This window comes from Brachyistius frenatus, unplaced genomic scaffold, assembly GCF_029030835.1.
Source record: "Brachyistius frenatus isolate BFR_SWC_R1_liver_20210118 unplaced genomic scaffold, ASM2903083v1 Contig_237, whole genome shotgun sequence".
NCBI classification, from domain to species: domain Eukaryota; kingdom Metazoa; phylum Chordata; class Actinopteri; family Embiotocidae; genus Brachyistius; species Brachyistius frenatus.
Genome location: NW_027210836.1, coordinates 106,928 through 125,602, shown reverse-complemented (window position 1 = coordinate 125,602; position 18,675 = coordinate 106,928). Strand labels below are relative to the sequence as shown.

Here is an 18,675-nt window from a genome sequence, read left to right as displayed (position 1 = left end):
AAACTTAAGGGACAAAAAAAAGTCATACCTATAGCCTTACGTTTTTTGGGGGTTTTTTTCAGATGAAAAAAAAGTCATAGTATAGCGGCGTCGTAGACCACTGGACTATCTTGAGCGCTGAGGAACAAGTCGCAGCGGAGAAGTGTTTCACGGAGTTCAGAAAACGTATATCTACTGTCCAAAGAATGTCTGTGGCAATTTTGGTCACATTTGAATGACTATTTGTGGATGGTGGTATAGGTTGCAGTGAGTAGAAATCTTTCACCGGGAGAGACGTGATTGCCAACTTTCATGAGTTTTTGAGTATGATAAAGCGAAAAAATGTCCCCTTGTGGGATTAATAAAGTAACTATCTATCTATCTATCTATCTATCTATCTATCTATCTATCTATCTATCTATCTATCTATCTATCTATCTATCTATCTATCTATCTATCTATCTATCTAAAGCCTCCAAATAGTCAATTAATTTTGAGGAGAAAAGAATAATAATTCCTCGGCTAACAATAGGGCTTTTGCACCTTTGGTGCTCTGGCCCTAATTAAAACCCTGTTTTTTCAAAAAAAGGTTGGGACACTGTGTAATGTAAAAAAAAAAAAAAAACAGAATGCAATGATTTGCAAACAACATAAACCAATATTTAATAGAAAATAAACTAAAGACAAAATATCACGTTGAAACTGAGAAATGTTACTGTTTTATCAAAAATACATGGTCCTTTTGAATTTGATGTCAGCAAAATGTTTAAAAAAAAAAAGTTTGAGACAGGGTCAACAAAAGACTGAAAAAGTTGTGTAAACCTAAAAAAAAAAAACCACCTGATGGAACATCTCACAACTAATCAGGTTACCATGGCAACAGATCAGTAACATGATTGGATAGAAAAATATCATTTCAGAGAGGCAGAGTCTCTTAGCAGTGAAGATGGGGAGAGGTTCACCACTCTGAAAGACTGTTGGAAAATAGCGCAACAATCTAAGAATAATGTTCCTCAACGTAAAACTGCAAAGAATTAGTGGATTTCATCGTCTACGGTTCATAATATCATTAAAAGATTCAGAGAATCTGGAGAAATCTCTGAACACAAGGGACAAGGCTGGAAACCAATATTGGATGGTGGTGATCTTCGGGCCCTCAGGCAGCACTGCATTAAAAACACACTATTCTGGAGTGGAAATCACTGCATGGGCTCAGGAACACTTGTGAAAACCATCGTCTGTGAACACAGTTCATCGCTGTGTCCACAAATGATGTTAAAACTCTCCAAAGAAGAAACCAGATAGAAACATGATCCAGAAACACCGCCGCCTTCTCTGGACCGAGATCATTGAAGATGGACTGAGGTGAAGTGGACAACTGTCCTGAGGTCTGATGGATCACAATCTGAGATTCTGTTTGGAAATCATGGACGCTGCATCCTCCAGGTTAAAGAGGAGAGGGACCATCCAGCTTGTTATCAGCTCAGTTCTAAAGCCAGCATCTGTGATGGTACAGGGATGCATTAGTGCACATGGCATGGGTATTTGCATTTACATTTTACACAGCATCCCCATTTTGGAAACAATGTTGTATATGCACTGCTAATATCAAAGTGTGCTAAATTGATAACTCAGTGTCAGTAAAAACAAATCTAGTTTATTGACAAGTCCTTTTTATTATTACCATTTTGGACTTAAAGTCAATAAATCACTTAATTCTATCAACAAAACTGTCACTTAGAGCCATAAATCAAAAGAGTTCAGCTGAGTCTCTTTATAGTCGTGGATAGTTGTTCTACTTCATAAAGGAAGTCTAAATATATTGTATGTTTTGCTTTGCATGGATCCCCCGGCCCAGCAGTGGGTCACTGGACTCCCCCCCCCCCAGCCTTTAAGCCCTTAGGCTGCACCTGGCTTTCATTAACTATACCAGGGAGGAGGGTTTATATGCTCTGCTCAAACAGGAAGTCCACACTTCAAGCATATCAACATCTGTTTACTAGTCACAGGGCGTCCTGCCAAGGGCGTAGGTTTGGACATATTTTGTGAGAATGCACAGTTGTGTGTACGTGCACTTGTTCTTGTACACACACAGATACACACATGAATAGTTTAACCCTTAGAGCTGTTGGCTGTGTTCAAATTCCCACCTGAAAAACATCCCTAAACTCGGGCAGTAAGATCTCCACAGTGCTGCAGGGCTAAACTGAACAACCTTGAGCTCTGTGGATAAAAGGCACAAGACAGTTTTGAAATTTTATAAGTCTTCCTCCCCCATCACCAGGCCAGAGGGCGGTTTGGAAAACCCCAGCGTTTTCTACCTCTGTCTTATCAAAACTGTAAAAAATAGAGTAAAGAACAGCCTTCTAACACTGATGTTAATGAAACTCGGGGTGGGAATCACCAGAAGCCCTGAAATATGATGTGATCACCATACTTAACCCACGATATGATGCGATTTAAAACATTTTGCAACATGCTGAATATTGCATTGACACGTTAGAATATATTGCCATTTGTTACCTGTTTGTCAACCGCAAATTAAGTTATCAAAACAAAAGATAGTTTTTAGTCCATTCATTGATTCACTTCAATCATTTATATTTTTTCATTATTAAATTAATCATTTCATCTACACAACAAAATATTGTTACATGCTGTCTGTGAATTGATAGAACACTGCCACTGGAAAAACACAATGCAGGATGGATTTATTTCACACCTTTAATTGAAACTGTGAAATGAGATGTGTTTGTTCTTTGCTTTTTATGTTAACTCAGACTTCATGATAAAAACCCAGGAAAGTGGTGATAAAACTACTGCAATGTCCCAAACAGCCATTAAACTTAGACTTCCTCATGTTGCCTAGATAATGAAGCAAGAGAAAATATTCCACAGTCGACATTAGAGTTTAGAAATAACCGGTTAGCGTCAATTTAGCTCAAGCCAGTCTATTTTTGGAATTACCTCCTGAAAAATAAACACTGATTTAATCAGAAATAGCTCAAAATTAAAACTGCAAGCAGTGATGTACGGGCCCTCGCACTCCCGCACGCCGCCTCCCCAAAGCCGTCTCCCCAACGTGCAGCATGCGAGGGACCGCGTATCCCCACATAAAGTTGCTATTTTTGTCTCATTTCCTGTCTCCAGCAGGGGGCTCTGGCGAGCCGTTTGGCCACGCCCACTCGCAAAACACCTCACATGTATCGTCTCACCAAGCCGGATGTATGTGACACGTTTCGTGAGGTTTCAAGCATCCTTTGACCTTAAACATCAACTTCCTGTGTCACGGCGAGACATCAAACTTTGCCGCATCATCACGGTGACGCCCAGTGACAAAGTCAAACGAATGTCTCAATATATCATCAACTACATGTTTAGGTTATTGTGACCCGACTTTAGGTTCATGGGATCAACCAGCTCGACGTAGAATGTGAAAGTATGAAAAGTGTAATTTCCAGTGGCCAATAGGGGGCGCTAGGACTATGAGCGAATATTACCCCACAGAGGTCTTCAGGGCGGGGCTGTTATCATACCTGTGATGTTTGGAGAAGGTCGGTCCATGTACATAAGATTTAAAGAAACTCCTAGTTTCATGGTGAGACACTCAAAATGGCCGCCTCTCACGGGCACACACATCGATGAAAACGAATTATTTATACAACTTTTAATCCCAAACATGTTTTCTATCCATAGAACCTAAATTCAAGTCGGTCCGACAAAATCCCTCGGAGGAGTTTGACAAAGTACAATGTGTAAGAATCAGCCAAAATGGCGACTGAATTCAAAATGGTGGACTTCCTGTCGAGTTGACGTAACAGTGACTTTTTTGTGCATCTAGGTGTGATACACATGTCCACCGGATTTGGTGAATTTAGGTAAATGTGGCCGCCGGGGCATCTCTTTAGGGGGCGCTCTCGAGCCGTTTGGCCACGCCCACTCACGACTCCACTAGAATACAAAAATTTTCGCCAGGAGACAAATGTGTTTCCACTTTCATGAGTTTTTGAATATGATTAAAACCTCCAAAAAGGAAAATCACTTTACGTAAGGAGAAGAAGAACGACAATTCCTTCAGGAACAATAGAGCTTTCGCACCGATGCTCGGTGCTCGGGCCCTAATTAAACAACCTTGGGCTCCATAGATAATGAACATGTGGGTGAACTTTAAAATGCAATAAGTCTCTTTGTCTCCATCCTGAGGTCAGACTGAAAAACTGCAGCAAGAACAGAATTTTAATGTTTTTATAATGAAAACTGTAAATTGAGCATCATATATACGACTGGCTGGGGTTGTAGTTAAGGTGAGGTTCAGGTTAAAGTAAAGGGAAACCAATACTGACGGGGACCAGACTCGACTACTTCACCCTGAATCTACTACTGAGTCGTAGAATCTAACACCAACTCTTTTGTTTTAGTGCCATCGTCCTCTTTATATATAGTATCACAGCAAAGTGAGATAGCCACGCTTTGGCCTCTCTAGGCGTGACAGTTTCACGTTTTGTATGCGTGAAATTGCATACACTGCATACACATTTTGTATGCGTGAAACTTATATGCACATACATGTAATGTCACGTGGGATCATGTGACCAAGTACAAAGGAAATTTTTCGGCTTCCCTATGCGGAAGGCAGAGGTTCAAATCCAGGAAGTGACAACGTTGTTCTTGAGTTGTTCTTTTTTGTCACAAATCCTAACCATGTTGTTTTTCCTAAAAGTTTCATTTTCCTGTAAATCACATGGCTGTGTGCATGCAGTAGGTTTCATTTTCGTCCATTACAGGAAAATGTGAAACTTTCACGCCTAGAGAGACCAAAGCGTTGCTATCTCACGCTTTGCCATGATTCATGGTTGGCTACTTGCTGGAATGGTCGGCAAAGTTAAAGCTCTAGAGTGGCTTTTCCATCAGCCTCACTGTCATGTTCAGCCACTCCTCAGTCCTTACTCCACCAGTCGCGTCAGTAGACTCCTATGTAACGTAAATAATGTTTACTACCCCTTAGCAACCACCTAGCAACAGAGACGATTTCTAGTCTCCAACTGAATAAATACAGAACATAGAAACATTAAACTGATCAGCCAGTTCAGTCTGGTTGGGACAAAGATATCTGATGAACAAAGATATCTGATGAACAAAGATGTGATGAACAAAGATACCTGATGAACAAAGATATCTGATGAACAAAGATATCTGGTGAACAAAGATATCTGATGAACAAAGATATCCATGTTCTCATGTGTTTTTAACATTTTAGCTCCGTGTCATGTGTTCAAACCAAACCGGTCCAGCTAGCCTCCGCTAGGACTGTAAGTGTGTGACTATCCGTGGTGTTACGGTACGGGTGCTCAGAGCGACCAAAAAGGACCAAAAGTGTCAGGATCCCTGTCTGACCCTGTGTTCTGACCTTTGTTCCCAGACCTCCTTTCCTCATGTGTCCGGTCATTCCCCGGTGTATTTGTTGTTGTTTGCCATGTGCTTGTGTTTTGTTCTGTGTCCTCCTCTGCCCGCCTCCATTCACCACTCATGGCCACGCCCCTCTTCATTCTGAGCAGCTGCCACCAATCCAGCTGATCACCTGCAGGTTCCTCATCCCACTAATCACCTCCCGATACTATATCAACCCTGGTCCTGCAGTCCTGAGGTGTCGGTCCATACTCTCAGCTACGTCCACTCACCCGCAACCTGTTGCCAGTACTACCAGCCATCTGTCCGTTCCGTTCCGTCGACATGCCGTGGACCACACACCTCATCCTGCCTGCTACCCTGTGTCACAGTGGATCCAGCCTTCCCTCTTGTGTCGGACCTCGGGAAACCACACAGTGAACCTGCTCCCAGTTCTCGTTAGGATTCCTGGTGTCTGCCTGCCTGCCTGCCTGCCTGCCTGTCTGCCTGCCTGCCTGTCTGCCTGCCTGCCTGCCTGCCTGCCTGCCTGCCTGCCTGCCTGCCTGCCTGCCGTGTCTATGGCTCCCACCTCATCCTGCAAGGACCAGAGCTGAGTGCGTGGTCGCACCAGCTGCCCCCCCCCGTGTTTGTTTCTTTCACCAAATGGGTCATTTAATAGACCTATAACAAGTAGAAACTACATATTACTTTTTATATGAAATTATATTCTAATTGTATTTTCCCATTGAGGAGGTGGAGAGATATTTCTGGTGATAAGCAGGATGTGATGTCATGATGATTTGAGCACGTTTCAAATGTACAGTTGACCAATCAGATCTCTGGGTCAGAACTACTGGTTGGATTACTGCAGTTCAACAGTTTGTAAGAAAAGTATAACAACACAAGAACCATTTACAGATCCACAAACTGTCAGACGGGAAAATTTTCCCTCTGAGGGATTAATAAAGTATATATCTATCTATCTATGTCTCGGCCTGCTGGCCTCCACTGAATAACACGTCCCACACCGAACAGCTCACAAAGGAGGTTTCAGGAAGGCGCTCCTCCTGTACAGGAAGCTTTGATTGACCTCCTGAGAAAAAGGCTTGAGAGAAGAGAAAGTAAACAACCCTGAGAGATCTCTGAGCGCTCGGCTGGAAACACTGATGTAGTGGAAAGAAGGAAGAGCCGAGGAGGTCGTCTCAGGTCACCGCAGCTTTAACGAGAGCTGTGTTTGTGCAGGAAAACCTTGTTAGCTGACGCAGATGCTGTTGTGATGTGTTATCTCAGTGGCATTATCAGAGTTTCTGAAGGAGACAACAAACACGAGGCGAAGCAGCCTGTGAAACTGTTTAAAGTGTAGTTTCAAGATGGTTTATTTTCAGGCTTTTTCTTGTCTCAAGTGTGCCAGATCACAAAGTGTGATTCAAAGATTCACAGCTCTGCCCTGATAACTGCAGATAACAAGCATAAATAAATAAGTGAGTTTTTTTTTAAACTATAAACTACTTCTGTTTCTGTGTATTAAAAATGTCTTGAGTTTGAAAATAGAATTTCAGCAATTAGTTTAGATTTCAAGATGAACGAAGAGACCAACAATCCTCAACAAAGCCAAAATCAAAGAGCAAAGTGGCCAGAGAGCGAACAGTCCAAGTGGAGTTCTTTTTTAGTTTTTCCAGTATTTTAATTTAATTTGAATTCATATATGGTGTTTTAAAAATGAGGGCAGAGGATCTGGAGAATGATGCTGAGCTTTAGAGACTGAAAAAATCTGTCTCTTATTTGCAACTAACTGCACTGTAACTACTTTCTGCCATTTCAGTTGAATGTCTGAATTGTAAGAATAGTTTAAGCACCGAATGGTGCTCTCAGAATTAAATAAAAAAAAAGGTAAAGTCAGTAGCATGTGCACTTATTTTGATTTAAAATCATATTATCTAAGGAAGCAAGAACTTCCCATCACTTAATTTAAAGACTTGTGAAAATCAATTCACAGGAGGAATAAAAGTTATAAAAGGGAAATTAAAGAGATGAAATATGATTAAAGATGCTCTTAAATATATGCATTTATTTGGCTTCTGTGATAGTTTGTGGGAGACTGTGTCTGAGGATCGAAGATCCTCCCAGAGAACACGGAACAACAGCTCCTTTAAACAGAGACATGCAACTCTGTGCAGTGACAAACAACAGAGCCAGCCCCGTGTGGCCCTCAGTGGTATTACACTTTCCTGTACTTCTGCAACCAAAACTAGGATGTAAGGAAGGCCGCAGAGCTCCAGAGTTGGTGATGAATTCTCACTGAAAGTATTCATCTTTATTTTAGGGGTCATAACAAAAAGAAGGAAATATTTTAGAAACAAAACCACTTTTGAATGGGAGTCTATTGGAGTTTTTTTGGGAGCCAGCCCCTAGTGGCCCTCAGTGGTATTGCACATGTAAGAACTTCTGTATTGGCTTCATCCATTTTTACATATACTTGTTAGTAGTTATATAGTTCAATTCAATTCAATTCAATTTTATTTATATAGCACCAAATCACAACACAGGTTATTTCATGGCACTTAACACATTAAAGTCCTTCCAGCAGAACTTTACAACGTTATACAGAGAAACCAACAATTCAACAATTCAACAATTCAACAATTCATCAATTCAACAATTCAACAATTCCCACATAAACTAAGAGGGAAAAAAACTCTTAAGGGAGAAAAACCTCCAACAGAGGGAAGAAATCTCCCTTTAACAGGAAGAAACCTCCGACAGAACCAGGATCAGAAGTGGGCGGAGCATCTGTTAACAGAACCGGGATCAGAGGTGGGCGGAGCATCTGTTAACAGAACCAGGCTCAGAGGTGGGCGGCGCATCTGTTAACAGAACCAGGATCAGAGGTGGGCGGAGCATCTGTTAACAGAACCAGGATCAGAGGTGGGCGGCGCATCTGTTAACAGAACCGGGATCAGAGGTGGGCGGAGCATCTGTTAACAGAACCAGGATCAGAGGTGGGCGGAGCATCTGTTAACAGAACCAGACTCAGAGGTGGGCGGTCATCTGCCTCGAGTCTGCCTCGGAGTGAGAGGAGAGCAGAGAGAGAAAAGGACAGCATAGAGATAGAAGAGAAGAACTGTTGGTGGAAACAACAATCACAGAGCAGAGACATGCAGCTCCATGACGGGACATCTGGAAAAGAAAGAAGAGAAACTACACGAGCGAAGGAACTGAATGGAGACATCTGTTGCGGGACTTTGGTCACATGATCCTGCGTCACATGACATTTACATGCAAGCTTCTTGCTTTTAAAATGTGTAACTGTCACGCCTAGACAGGCCAAAATGTGCCTATTTCACACTTTGCCGTGATACTGGGTTGTGGAATCATGTAGCAGCAGCATCATATTACCAGTCAGCGGACCAGGTCCACTTTACTGTGGACTTCAGGTGCTGATTAACAAAAAGCAGTCAGTGCTGCTTATATGGAGGGTCTGTTTGAGACTGAGACACTTTCAACTAAATAAGGCCCACTAATGAAAATGGTTTGATTCAGATCAGGTTTTTTTATATCTAGTTACATTCATTGATGTTTGTGTGGTTGTAATCTAACACAGTGTTCACGTCTGTCTCCAGTGATCACCTCTATTCACTGTCAGTTTTTCCTTCTCTTTAGAGCTACAAGCTGGCTGTTGAACTCAAACCGGAGCAATCCCAGGCCTGGATGAACATGGGAGGGATTCAGCACATCAAGGTAGCAAAGAACAGTTCAAAGTCACAAAACAGCAGTACTAAAACCTAAACACATCTTTAGCCTCAGTTCTAGTTTTCCAACATTATTGGACCTTTTTGAGGTGATATTTTGCTAAAAATTTCCATATTCAGTTTAAACCAATCAGACATAAGAAAACAGGTCAGATGATTTGTCCTCATTACAAAATACATCCAAACCCAGGTGGGTGGTGTCAGGTGTGTCGATGTGCATGAAGTTTCTTTATAATCTCTGTCCCACACAGGTGAGCCACAACAATTTCAGTCGTAGTTCAGCCGACCAGCTGAGAAGACAATGGAGAAGCGCTGCAGGAACAATACAGAGTAGTTGCATGTAAAACAGCCAGAGTACTCAGATATATTTGAGACCAGCGTCTAAGTGAGAGAATGACAGAAGAAAGAGGCAGCTTGAGCAACAGGCTACTTTCAACTTAAAGTATGAAAACATTTCTGCAGAAAACATTTGAACAGTTGAGGATTTATTTATGTTAAGTGTCAAGTCTGTTTCAGTTCAGTTCAGTCTTATGTTTTTTACAAAATGAAATGCCAAGACGTGATGCTTTAACAGTGCAACCACTCTGGTGTACTCACACGATGGGAATGAAGGGTCCAAACATCACCTCGGTCCAACTCCTCTGGGTTTACTGGTGGCTCTCCATCTCATTCATCAAGGAGAATCCAAAATACAAAGGTACTTCCAGGGAATCTCTAAACTTATCCAAGACTCGGCCAAAAGTAATGAACTCCCGGTGAACACACCTCACAACAGGTCGAAAGCCGGGACTCCCCAACAAACAGAGGAAGCCCTTCAGATAAGAGGTGAAAGGTCATCAAAGACTCAAGTCCAGCGGCTGTCAGATTGTTATGTGACAGCAGCTGGACATAGATAGACTATGGCCTGAATAGAGAATCTTCAGACATTAAAGTTTTGTCACAATCTCTAAATCTATGATTTGTTAAGTTTGCTTACCGTTACGGTCAACAGCTGACAACAGCTGCTCAAACTTCAAACTCCATCTTGGAGTCACAATTCAGTCAAACAGTGGAACAGACACTTCCTGAATGTTGTTATCTCTGATTCCATCACAAACAAACTTCCACATATCCACTGAGTAATAAAAAGCAGGCGCTGTGTCACTCATTTTAAAGAGTTCTTCAGAGTTAAAGTGATCCAGTGAGAACGGTCTGTACATCCATGTTTACACTACAGACTGGAGTGACACAATTTATCAATATTAATTAGGTTAGGTTAGGTTATTAGGTTAGCTGTTTGAACAGTCTGGGAACTCGGCTCAGACAAAACTCTGGTCCCGCCCCTCCTTCACTGTGATTGGACGGCTGGTGACAATGACAAGCGCAGTGTTAACATTTTTAAATAATCGCCGAACCTTCAGCGTGCAGCGCAGAATAAACACTCAGCAACTCGTCAAGCTGTCATTAAAAACAGTTAAAAAAATATGCTGTGCTCAAGAAAAAAGACTTTGATGTGTGTGTGTGTGTGTGTGTGTGTGTGTCTGCAGGGTGACTATGCAGCAGCCAGGATGTACTACCAGCGGGCCCTGCTGCTGAGTCCTGGTTCCAAACTCCTGAAGGAGAACTTGGCCAAACTGGACCGTCTGGAGCGCAGACTGACCGGGGGAGCGTAGACCACCTCCGTCCCACTGATGCTGCATCTTCCTGGGTCAGAGGGTCAGGGCGCCACCCTCCCTCTGGAGCCCCAAACACCAGCCACCAGGCTGCTGGATAAAGAGACCTGGTTCACAGACAGCCTGCCGGAGTGGGAGCAGCGGGGGAGGGGGACGTGGTTAGAGGTGGACCAGCTGGAGTCACAGAGACTGATCAAGCCCCAGTCCACAAGCCTCTCCACGGGTCAGCAGAGAGCAGTGACCGGCTGGAGCTGCATCGCCCCGTCTGCATCAGCTTTACTCAACATGCTCATCAGCTGCAGACATGTGTTCCATTGATTTGTCATCATGTGAAGTCTTTTCCTTTAATCACAGATTTTATTCAGCCCTCTGCTCTGCCTTTGATAATTATTCATGTATTTACATTAGTGCAGTGAAAGTGTAGTTATCATGAAGTGAATGAATGCTGGAGGTCTTTGTGACCTTAAAGAACTGTATGTGTAACATAATGATCTGAAGTCAGAGGTCCACTCACCAGCTTCGGTCCTTCTTACTCTCTGTGGCATTTAGTGAAGGAAACCTGCCATCAATGGAGCAGGAAAGGTGTTTTGTTGTAAACATTAAGGAGCCTTAGTTATTACTATATTCTTGCATTAAGTCTATTTTAATACTCTAAAGTCAAGAGCAAGTCCTCAACCTGAAGGTTCATACGCTGCACAGAGTTACAGTTACCTGAGAGAACCAAACCACTGCAACCTGTAAACGAACCACTCTAAAAGCACACAGTCCACTTGTTATCACAGGGTGAAGCCTGATATCAGTGTAGACGGAGAGGACACATTAACAACACACTGCTTTTGGCAAACAACGGAAATATTCATATTTAAATTAATATTATTTAATCTGATTGAAAGGACAGTTTAAATAATCTACCACATGTGACACTTGTTTTTTGAACAGTGAGACCTACTGACCTCAACATGGTAATATCTAAAATTTACAGTATAATCTGAGGTATCATGTTTTATTTTTGTTGGTTGGCACCAACAATCAACCATCAGTGACGTCATCAACTATCAGTGATGTCATCATCCATCAGTGATGTCATCGTTGGTTCATGAACGTTATGAATCCTCCAGTTCAGATTCTGTCCGTCACCATCTTGTTAGTTCGGAGCGGTTTGGAGCAGGAAGTGACCATATTTGGACGAGCTGGGGGAGGAGCCAGAGGTGGATCTGACCGATCTGATCGGAAACCTGACGATACTACGTCCCGCCCACCGATAGCTGTAACCTGACTGCACCACAGGCCTGTCAATCAAACAGACACGCCCCCAAAAACAGGTCTTCTTGAATCTTCTTTTCTAATGAATGAGGGATTATTTTCAGATGGACCTCCAGAAAACTAATAAGAAGGAGTGACTTTAGCTAACAACACCGAGATAACTGATGGACACATTTTATTCACTTTGGATTTGATGAGAGAAGTTGAATGGGAGTCTATGGAGCCGGAGGCTTTTTGGAGCCGACCTCTAGTGGCACTCGCTGGTATTGCAGCTGAAGACACTTCTGGATCGGAACCATTTTACAGATCTGAAGCTACGAACTCTTTAACAAACCAGACGGGATGATGTGTCTCTGCTGGATGTTATAGAAGTTATTTAATTTCCTTGAATTCTGAATAATTCTCCAACAGTATAACATAAACCTTCTCAGCTGTAGAAGAGGAAACAGTTTCCTCATTTGAGAATGGAATTTCTTAAAATGTTCTGGGCTGACTGACCTTCATGTCCTAAAGTAATGATGGACTGTCGTTTCTCTTCATTAGGTTCAGTGGTTCTCGCCCGTAAAATAACCTGAAGTATCATCTTTTATCTTTCTGTTGGTTGGCGCTTCTGCATTTATTCAAAGCTTACTTGAATTAATGATTCTGATCTTTGATATATTGATTTCACCCACAATCGCAAATCACACGAGTGGATTTCTGGTTTGTGCAGTTTGTGACACCTTCTGTCTTTGGACCCTTGTTTCACAAAAACTCTTTAATTAAGAAAAGAAATTAAAGAAACATTGAAAAGAGCAAAAAAAAGATCCCAGTGGGACATTCAGGATAACAGTTTAAGTTTAGAAGATACACTGTTGAAAGCTCTGGAGAGGGAGTGAGTGTTCCTTTGAGTTTTTATGATTGTGTCACTCAGCGTTGCTCATAATGCCACTCTGCTGGAGGATGTTAGTGAATGTAAAAACTCTCTAATGAAGAAGATGTAATTAGACTGACGACAGCTGAGCCTCCTGAGATAAACTGACCTGTTTCCCTGAAGTGGCGACGAAACACGACCTGATGTCACAGGCCTTCTGCAGGTGTGATAAGCTAGTGTGTGTGTGTGTGTGTGTGTGTGTGTGTGTGTGTGTGTGTGTGTGTGTGTGTGTGTGTGTGTGTGTGTGTGCGTGCGTGCGCGTGCGTGCGTGCGTGCGTGTGTGTGTGTGTGTGTGTGTGCGTGCGTGCGTGTGTGCATGCGTGTGTGTGAGTGTCTGTGTGTGTGTGTGTGTGTGTCTGTGTGTGCGTGTGTGTGTGTGTGTGTGTGTGTGTGTGTGTGTGTGCGTGCGTGTGTGTGTGTGTGTGTGTGTGTGTGTGTGTGTGTGTGTGTGTGTGTGTGTGTGTGTGTGTGTGTGTGTGTGTGTGTGTGTGTGTGTGTGTGGCTTCAGGTGTACCATAAACCTCTGAAGTTTCTGTTTGGCTGCTCGTTGTGTTTCTTTGAGTGACGTTGATTGTGAACAGAATTTGTGGTGATCAAAAGGGATAAAAATGAAGTGACGAGTGCAATGACAATAAAAAAGTATATGTTTTATTAAATGATGTGTGGAGTTGTTTTTAAGTTGTTAAAAAATAGGTACAAGTTGTTTTTATTAAAAAACACTCCAGTATTTAATTTATTGTGTCGCAACCTTTCCTACAAGTCAGCAGGTACTGAGGAGTTAACCTTCTCAGATTGAGGACGCATCACAGCAGGTTTCCAAAGATATAAACACAACTGCTGTTACTGATATTATACTGAAGACCAAAAGATTCAAATAAACGATCAGTAGAAAGTAATGTTGCAATTCTATCTTTCACACCTCGTGACATGGAAGCCCTCCTCCTCCTCATCCTTCTCCACATCATCCTCCTCCACCTCCACCTCCTCCTCCTCCTCATCATCATCATCATCACGTCGTCTGCCTGCGTTTCTTGTAAGCGTCACCTGAAATTGTATCCATCATTCATGCCTTGTTTTTTTTCCCAAAAGTTAGAATTCAGCTTGCTTAATGCTGCTATTTCATACCAGTATATGAGATAACCTGTCTGCACCGACTGTCGCTCACGGCTTCAGTTTTCTTCTGTGCGAATACAGTCTGGAAACTGGGCTCGTATTAAGTGTTTGCAGCCACTCTGAAGGGCGGACCAATCAGTCCAGAGCTCCTGAATGGATGTTTTATCTAACAGTTACAGAGCAGCTCCCGCACAGAACAGAACCAGAACACATTCTGAAAAACATAACTGAAGCAGTGCTGATATCACAGCACAGGTTATCCTGCAATACTTTGGAATCAGTCACAGACGACCCAGCCAGTGAGTCATTCTCCTTTACCTTCAAGTGCATACAAATGGAAGTATCTATAAAATATATATCAGATCTTCTCTTTTGCCACAGGCCAAGGAGATGAGGAGGAGAGCCAGAGATTTCACCAGAGGAGACTAAAGGAGCCACACCTCAGAGACAGATGTCTGTAAGACCGAACAGTCAAAGATTGATAAAGAAACTGGGCTGTAATATTTACATCTTTTACTTTTTACATCACGAGTACAAACATGTCATTCTAAGTTTTAAGTGCTTAACCTCTTTAATTTTGTCATTACACTTTTTTTTGTTTACTTTTTTTTTTTGCTTTATTGAATTTATATAACAGAAACTAACATAAAAAGCACAAAACATTGTAAAGCCAGAGGGATAAAGATTTATACTAAAATCTTTAACCTAGTGCAAGCTAATACAGTTTGAATTGCTTTTTACTTTAGAGAGTGTAGAATACAGTGAATGTATTGCTTGAACTCTTTGTTGAAGGCGATAAATCTCAGCTTTGTACCTGGAAATCTACATTTATGGATATGACGTTATGGATATTATCATGTACACAAGTGTTTTTCTGTTCATTCGGGAGACAAAACAAAACATTCTTCCAAAATAAGAAATAACCATTTGTCAATATTTTCAGTAATGAAAGGTTTTCCAGAAATTCTTCACAAATGGGCTTTTGTCATTAAACTCCAGATCTTTTACAGCTCTATATTTATAAGGTCATTATGGGCAGTGTGGTGAATCGTTGAGCAGAACTGTTTATGGCAATATTGTTTTTTTACACGATTTTAGCATCAATGTGACACCTTGGCTTTGTAAGCCAATTCATTTTCTGAAGTAGCTAATCGTGTTTTTTTTTCCAGTTTGATTATTTTATCAATAAACAGTTTCTGAACTGATTTTCTATATACAAATTACTGTTCATTTACTCTTGAGGACTTTTCAAAATTTTTTGAAATAACGTTAGTTGAATTTCTAATGTTACTGTTAGACATAATATTTGGAAGAGTGTTCCTACTTTTTGGAAGTGATAAGGGCTTGGAGATAGCCAAATACGTTTCCATATTTCTTACACTGAGGTTGTTGCATTAATATCTTTGCATCGTTTAGACCATCATGTGCAAGTTAGTAAGTCAATGAACAAAACGGATGACTGCAGTATTGGATATTTTAGAATTTTGGCATCAGTCTCTAAAGCTTAATTTTTTAGGAATTAAAAACATAAGAGTATTACAATATGTATCTTTATTATCATGAACAGTTTTGTAAATTGTAACAGAAGGTTTTATCCATATTATCAACTTCTGTGATATTTCTGTTTCCTCAGAATGTTTGTCAAGGCCCTCGCACTCTTTTTGAATGTGTAGTATTTCTAATTACCAAACCATTTTTGGAGTAAATGTTTTATCGTCACTTTATTAAAGAGAAACTTGCATTTAAAGTGTCTGTCTTGATGTTTGTTTGTTTTTAATTTCAAAATGGGTATATTTAGCAATTTTGAGTTAAAGTTACTTCATACATTTTATGTAATCAGTTTATGAAAACTTTGTACTACACATACACTTTTGATTTGAAATTGATTAAAATTTTCATTATTGGGGAGTTTTTATAGCTTTGTTGAATTTAAAGACTTTACAAAAAGTGAAGACTATGATGGAGATTAAAAACATTTATTTTACTTGATATTATTTTGTATCTGTTACTTCAAGATACCTATCCATCCATCCATCCATTCATCCATCCATCCATCCATTCATCCATCATCCTCCGCTTATCCGGGTCAGGTCGCGGTGGCAGCAGGCCAAGCAAGCTGACCCAGACTTCCCTCCCCTGCAACACTTTCCAGCTCATGCTGGGGGATCCCGAGGCGTTCCCAGGCCAGCCGGGAGATATAATCCCTCCAGCGTGTCCTGGGTCTTCCCCGTGGTCTCCTGCCAGCTGGGCGTGCCCAGAAAACCTCCAGAGGGAGGCGCCCAGGAGGATCCTGATCAGATGCTGAACCACCTCAGCTGACTCCTTTCGACGCGAAGGAGTTGCGCCTCAACTCTAAGTTCCCTCCTGATGTCCGAACTCCTTACCCGATCTCTAAGGCTGAGCCCGGCCACCTACGGAGGAAACTCATTTCGGCCGCTTGTAGCGTTCTTTCAGTCACAACCCAGAGCTCGTGACCATCGGTGAGGGTCGGAACGTAGATCGCCTGGTAAACTGAGAGTTTCACCTTCCGGCTCAGCTCCCTTTTCACCAACACGGTCCAGTGCAGCGCCTGTTGAACTTTTGCAGCCACACCGATCCGGTGGTCGATCCCCCGCTCCATCCTCCCCTCACTCGTGAACAAGACCCAGAGATACTTAAACTCCTTCACTTGGGGCAGGAACTCTGTCCCCACCTGGAGGGAGCAATCCACCGGTTTCTAGCAGAGAACCATGGCCTCAGATTTGGAGGTGCTAACCCTCGTCCCCGCCACTTCACGCTCGGCTGCAAACCGCCCCAGTGAGTGCTGGAGGTCATTGTCTGAAGAGGTCAACAGGACCACATCGTCTGCAAACAGCAGAGATGTGATCTGGAGACCCCCGAACCCGACATGCTCCTCCCCCCGGCTGCGCCTAGATATCCTGTCCATGAAGGTCACAAATAGGATCGGTGACAAAGGACAGCCCTGGCAGAGGCCACGCCCACCGGAGGCCAACACACACTGGAAACAAGTCTGACTTATTGCAGAGGATACGAACACAGCTCCTACTGCGGTTGTACAGAGCCCGGATGGCCCGTTGCAACGGGTGCGGCACCCCATACTCATGCAGCACCCCCCACAAAAAACCCCGGGGGACCCGGTCGAAAGCCTTCTCCAAGTCCACAAAGCACATGTAGACTGGATGGGCAGACTCCCATTCACACTCAAGATACCTAGTAAAGACTCAATTAAAATGAGTAAAAGCTACTAAATTTTAAATGTTTCTGTAACTTAAAAAATTGCATTAGTTATTATATGTAGGCTCCTAAAGTCTTCAGCCCACTGCTCTACACTTCACTGCTGTGCTCAAAACAGTCAGCATCGAGAACAAATGCAAAATGTTGATTAAATATGCGCATGATGCTTCTGCTGTACTTGGAACCACCAAACTAAATTTGCAAGTGCCTCACATCCCTAACTGAGCCAACAGAAAATGTATCCGTTTCAGTATTGTGAAGGATCTTCGCAGTTCCACCCACCAGGCCTTCAGTTGGTGTTTAACGGACACCTAAACAAGAAAATCACTGGAGGGCTGTGAAACGCTGCAAGCACCGACAGAGAACATGCCAGAAATAAGGTTGGTCAGGGAAGGATGTGGTCCACAATATTATGAAAATGTCATGCAATGCATGTGCATGTGGTCAAAAATTTAATAAAAATAACAATATAGCAAGTGGTCAAAAATATGATGGAAAATGTCGTCCAAAATGTCATACTATATAGTATGTCGTCCTAAATTTCATAAAATGTCAAACGAAAATGACATTGTGAATATTTTGGATGAAATGGAATAAAATTGAAAATGGAATAAAATTGTCATAGTATGGTATGTCGTCCAAAATGTCAAAAAATAGGCGAAACTATAGTATGTCGTCGCAAAAAAGAAAAATCAGTCATAGTATGTTGTCCAAAATGTCAAAAAAAAAAATCGTAGGATAGCATGTCCTAAATTACATAAAATGTCATAAGAATGTCTTACTTAAAGCATGTGGTCATCAATGTAAAAAAACATGTCATAAAGCCACTAAAGGGTGGAACATGTAGTAAGTGGTTCAAATTGTGACAAAAATGGCGTGTGGTTCAAAATAGCATAAATATGTCATACAACAGCATTTTATCCAAACTATAAAAATTAAAATGCCCAAAATGTCAAAAAAATATCATTATATGGGATGTGGTCAAAATTGGACTCAGGACTCTGAATCCAGCGATCCGAGTTCAAATCTCGGTGGGACCTGATTTTGAGAGGGGATACCAGTGAAAGAAGACTGTCACCAGTGTAAGTCAATTTGCAAGACCAAAAACGTCTGAGTTTGAAAATGGTTTCCTTTTTTTACCTGTAGTGCTGTTTGAAGTCCAGCTGCCACCAAGATTTCAATTGGAGTCACTCTCCACAGTTGGGGAAAAGTTTCTTACATGGTCCGCACCGAGTCATTCAACGGCTTTCAAATTATTTCTAATAAACTTCAAATACCTCGTCTTCTCCATAGGATCAAGGAAACAACTGGGGTTCCATGGTGGAATGGTTAGCAGTCTGGACTTTGCCTCCACCGATCACATCTTGTCAACTCCTTCTTCTGCCGA

At 42.0% G+C, this 18,675-nt stretch overlaps 1 protein-coding gene across 1 annotated transcript in view; it reads left to right on the top strand.

Annotated features, from left to right (window-relative positions):
• The window catches only part of tmtc1 (transmembrane O-mannosyltransferase targeting cadherins 1), a 94,173-nt gene extending 80,576 nt beyond the window's left edge, over window positions 1-13,597 (top strand). Inside the window, exons 16-17 of the mRNA XM_069720294.1 lie at window positions 9,025-9,102; window positions 10,640-13,597. Coding sequence (XP_069576395.1) covers window positions 9,025-9,102; window positions 10,640-10,765 — 204 coding nt within the window. The 3' untranslated portion in view covers window positions 10,766-13,597. The remainder of the gene's footprint in view (window positions 1-9,024; window positions 9,103-10,639) is intronic.
• Window positions 13,598-18,675: the final 5,078 nt, after the last annotated feature.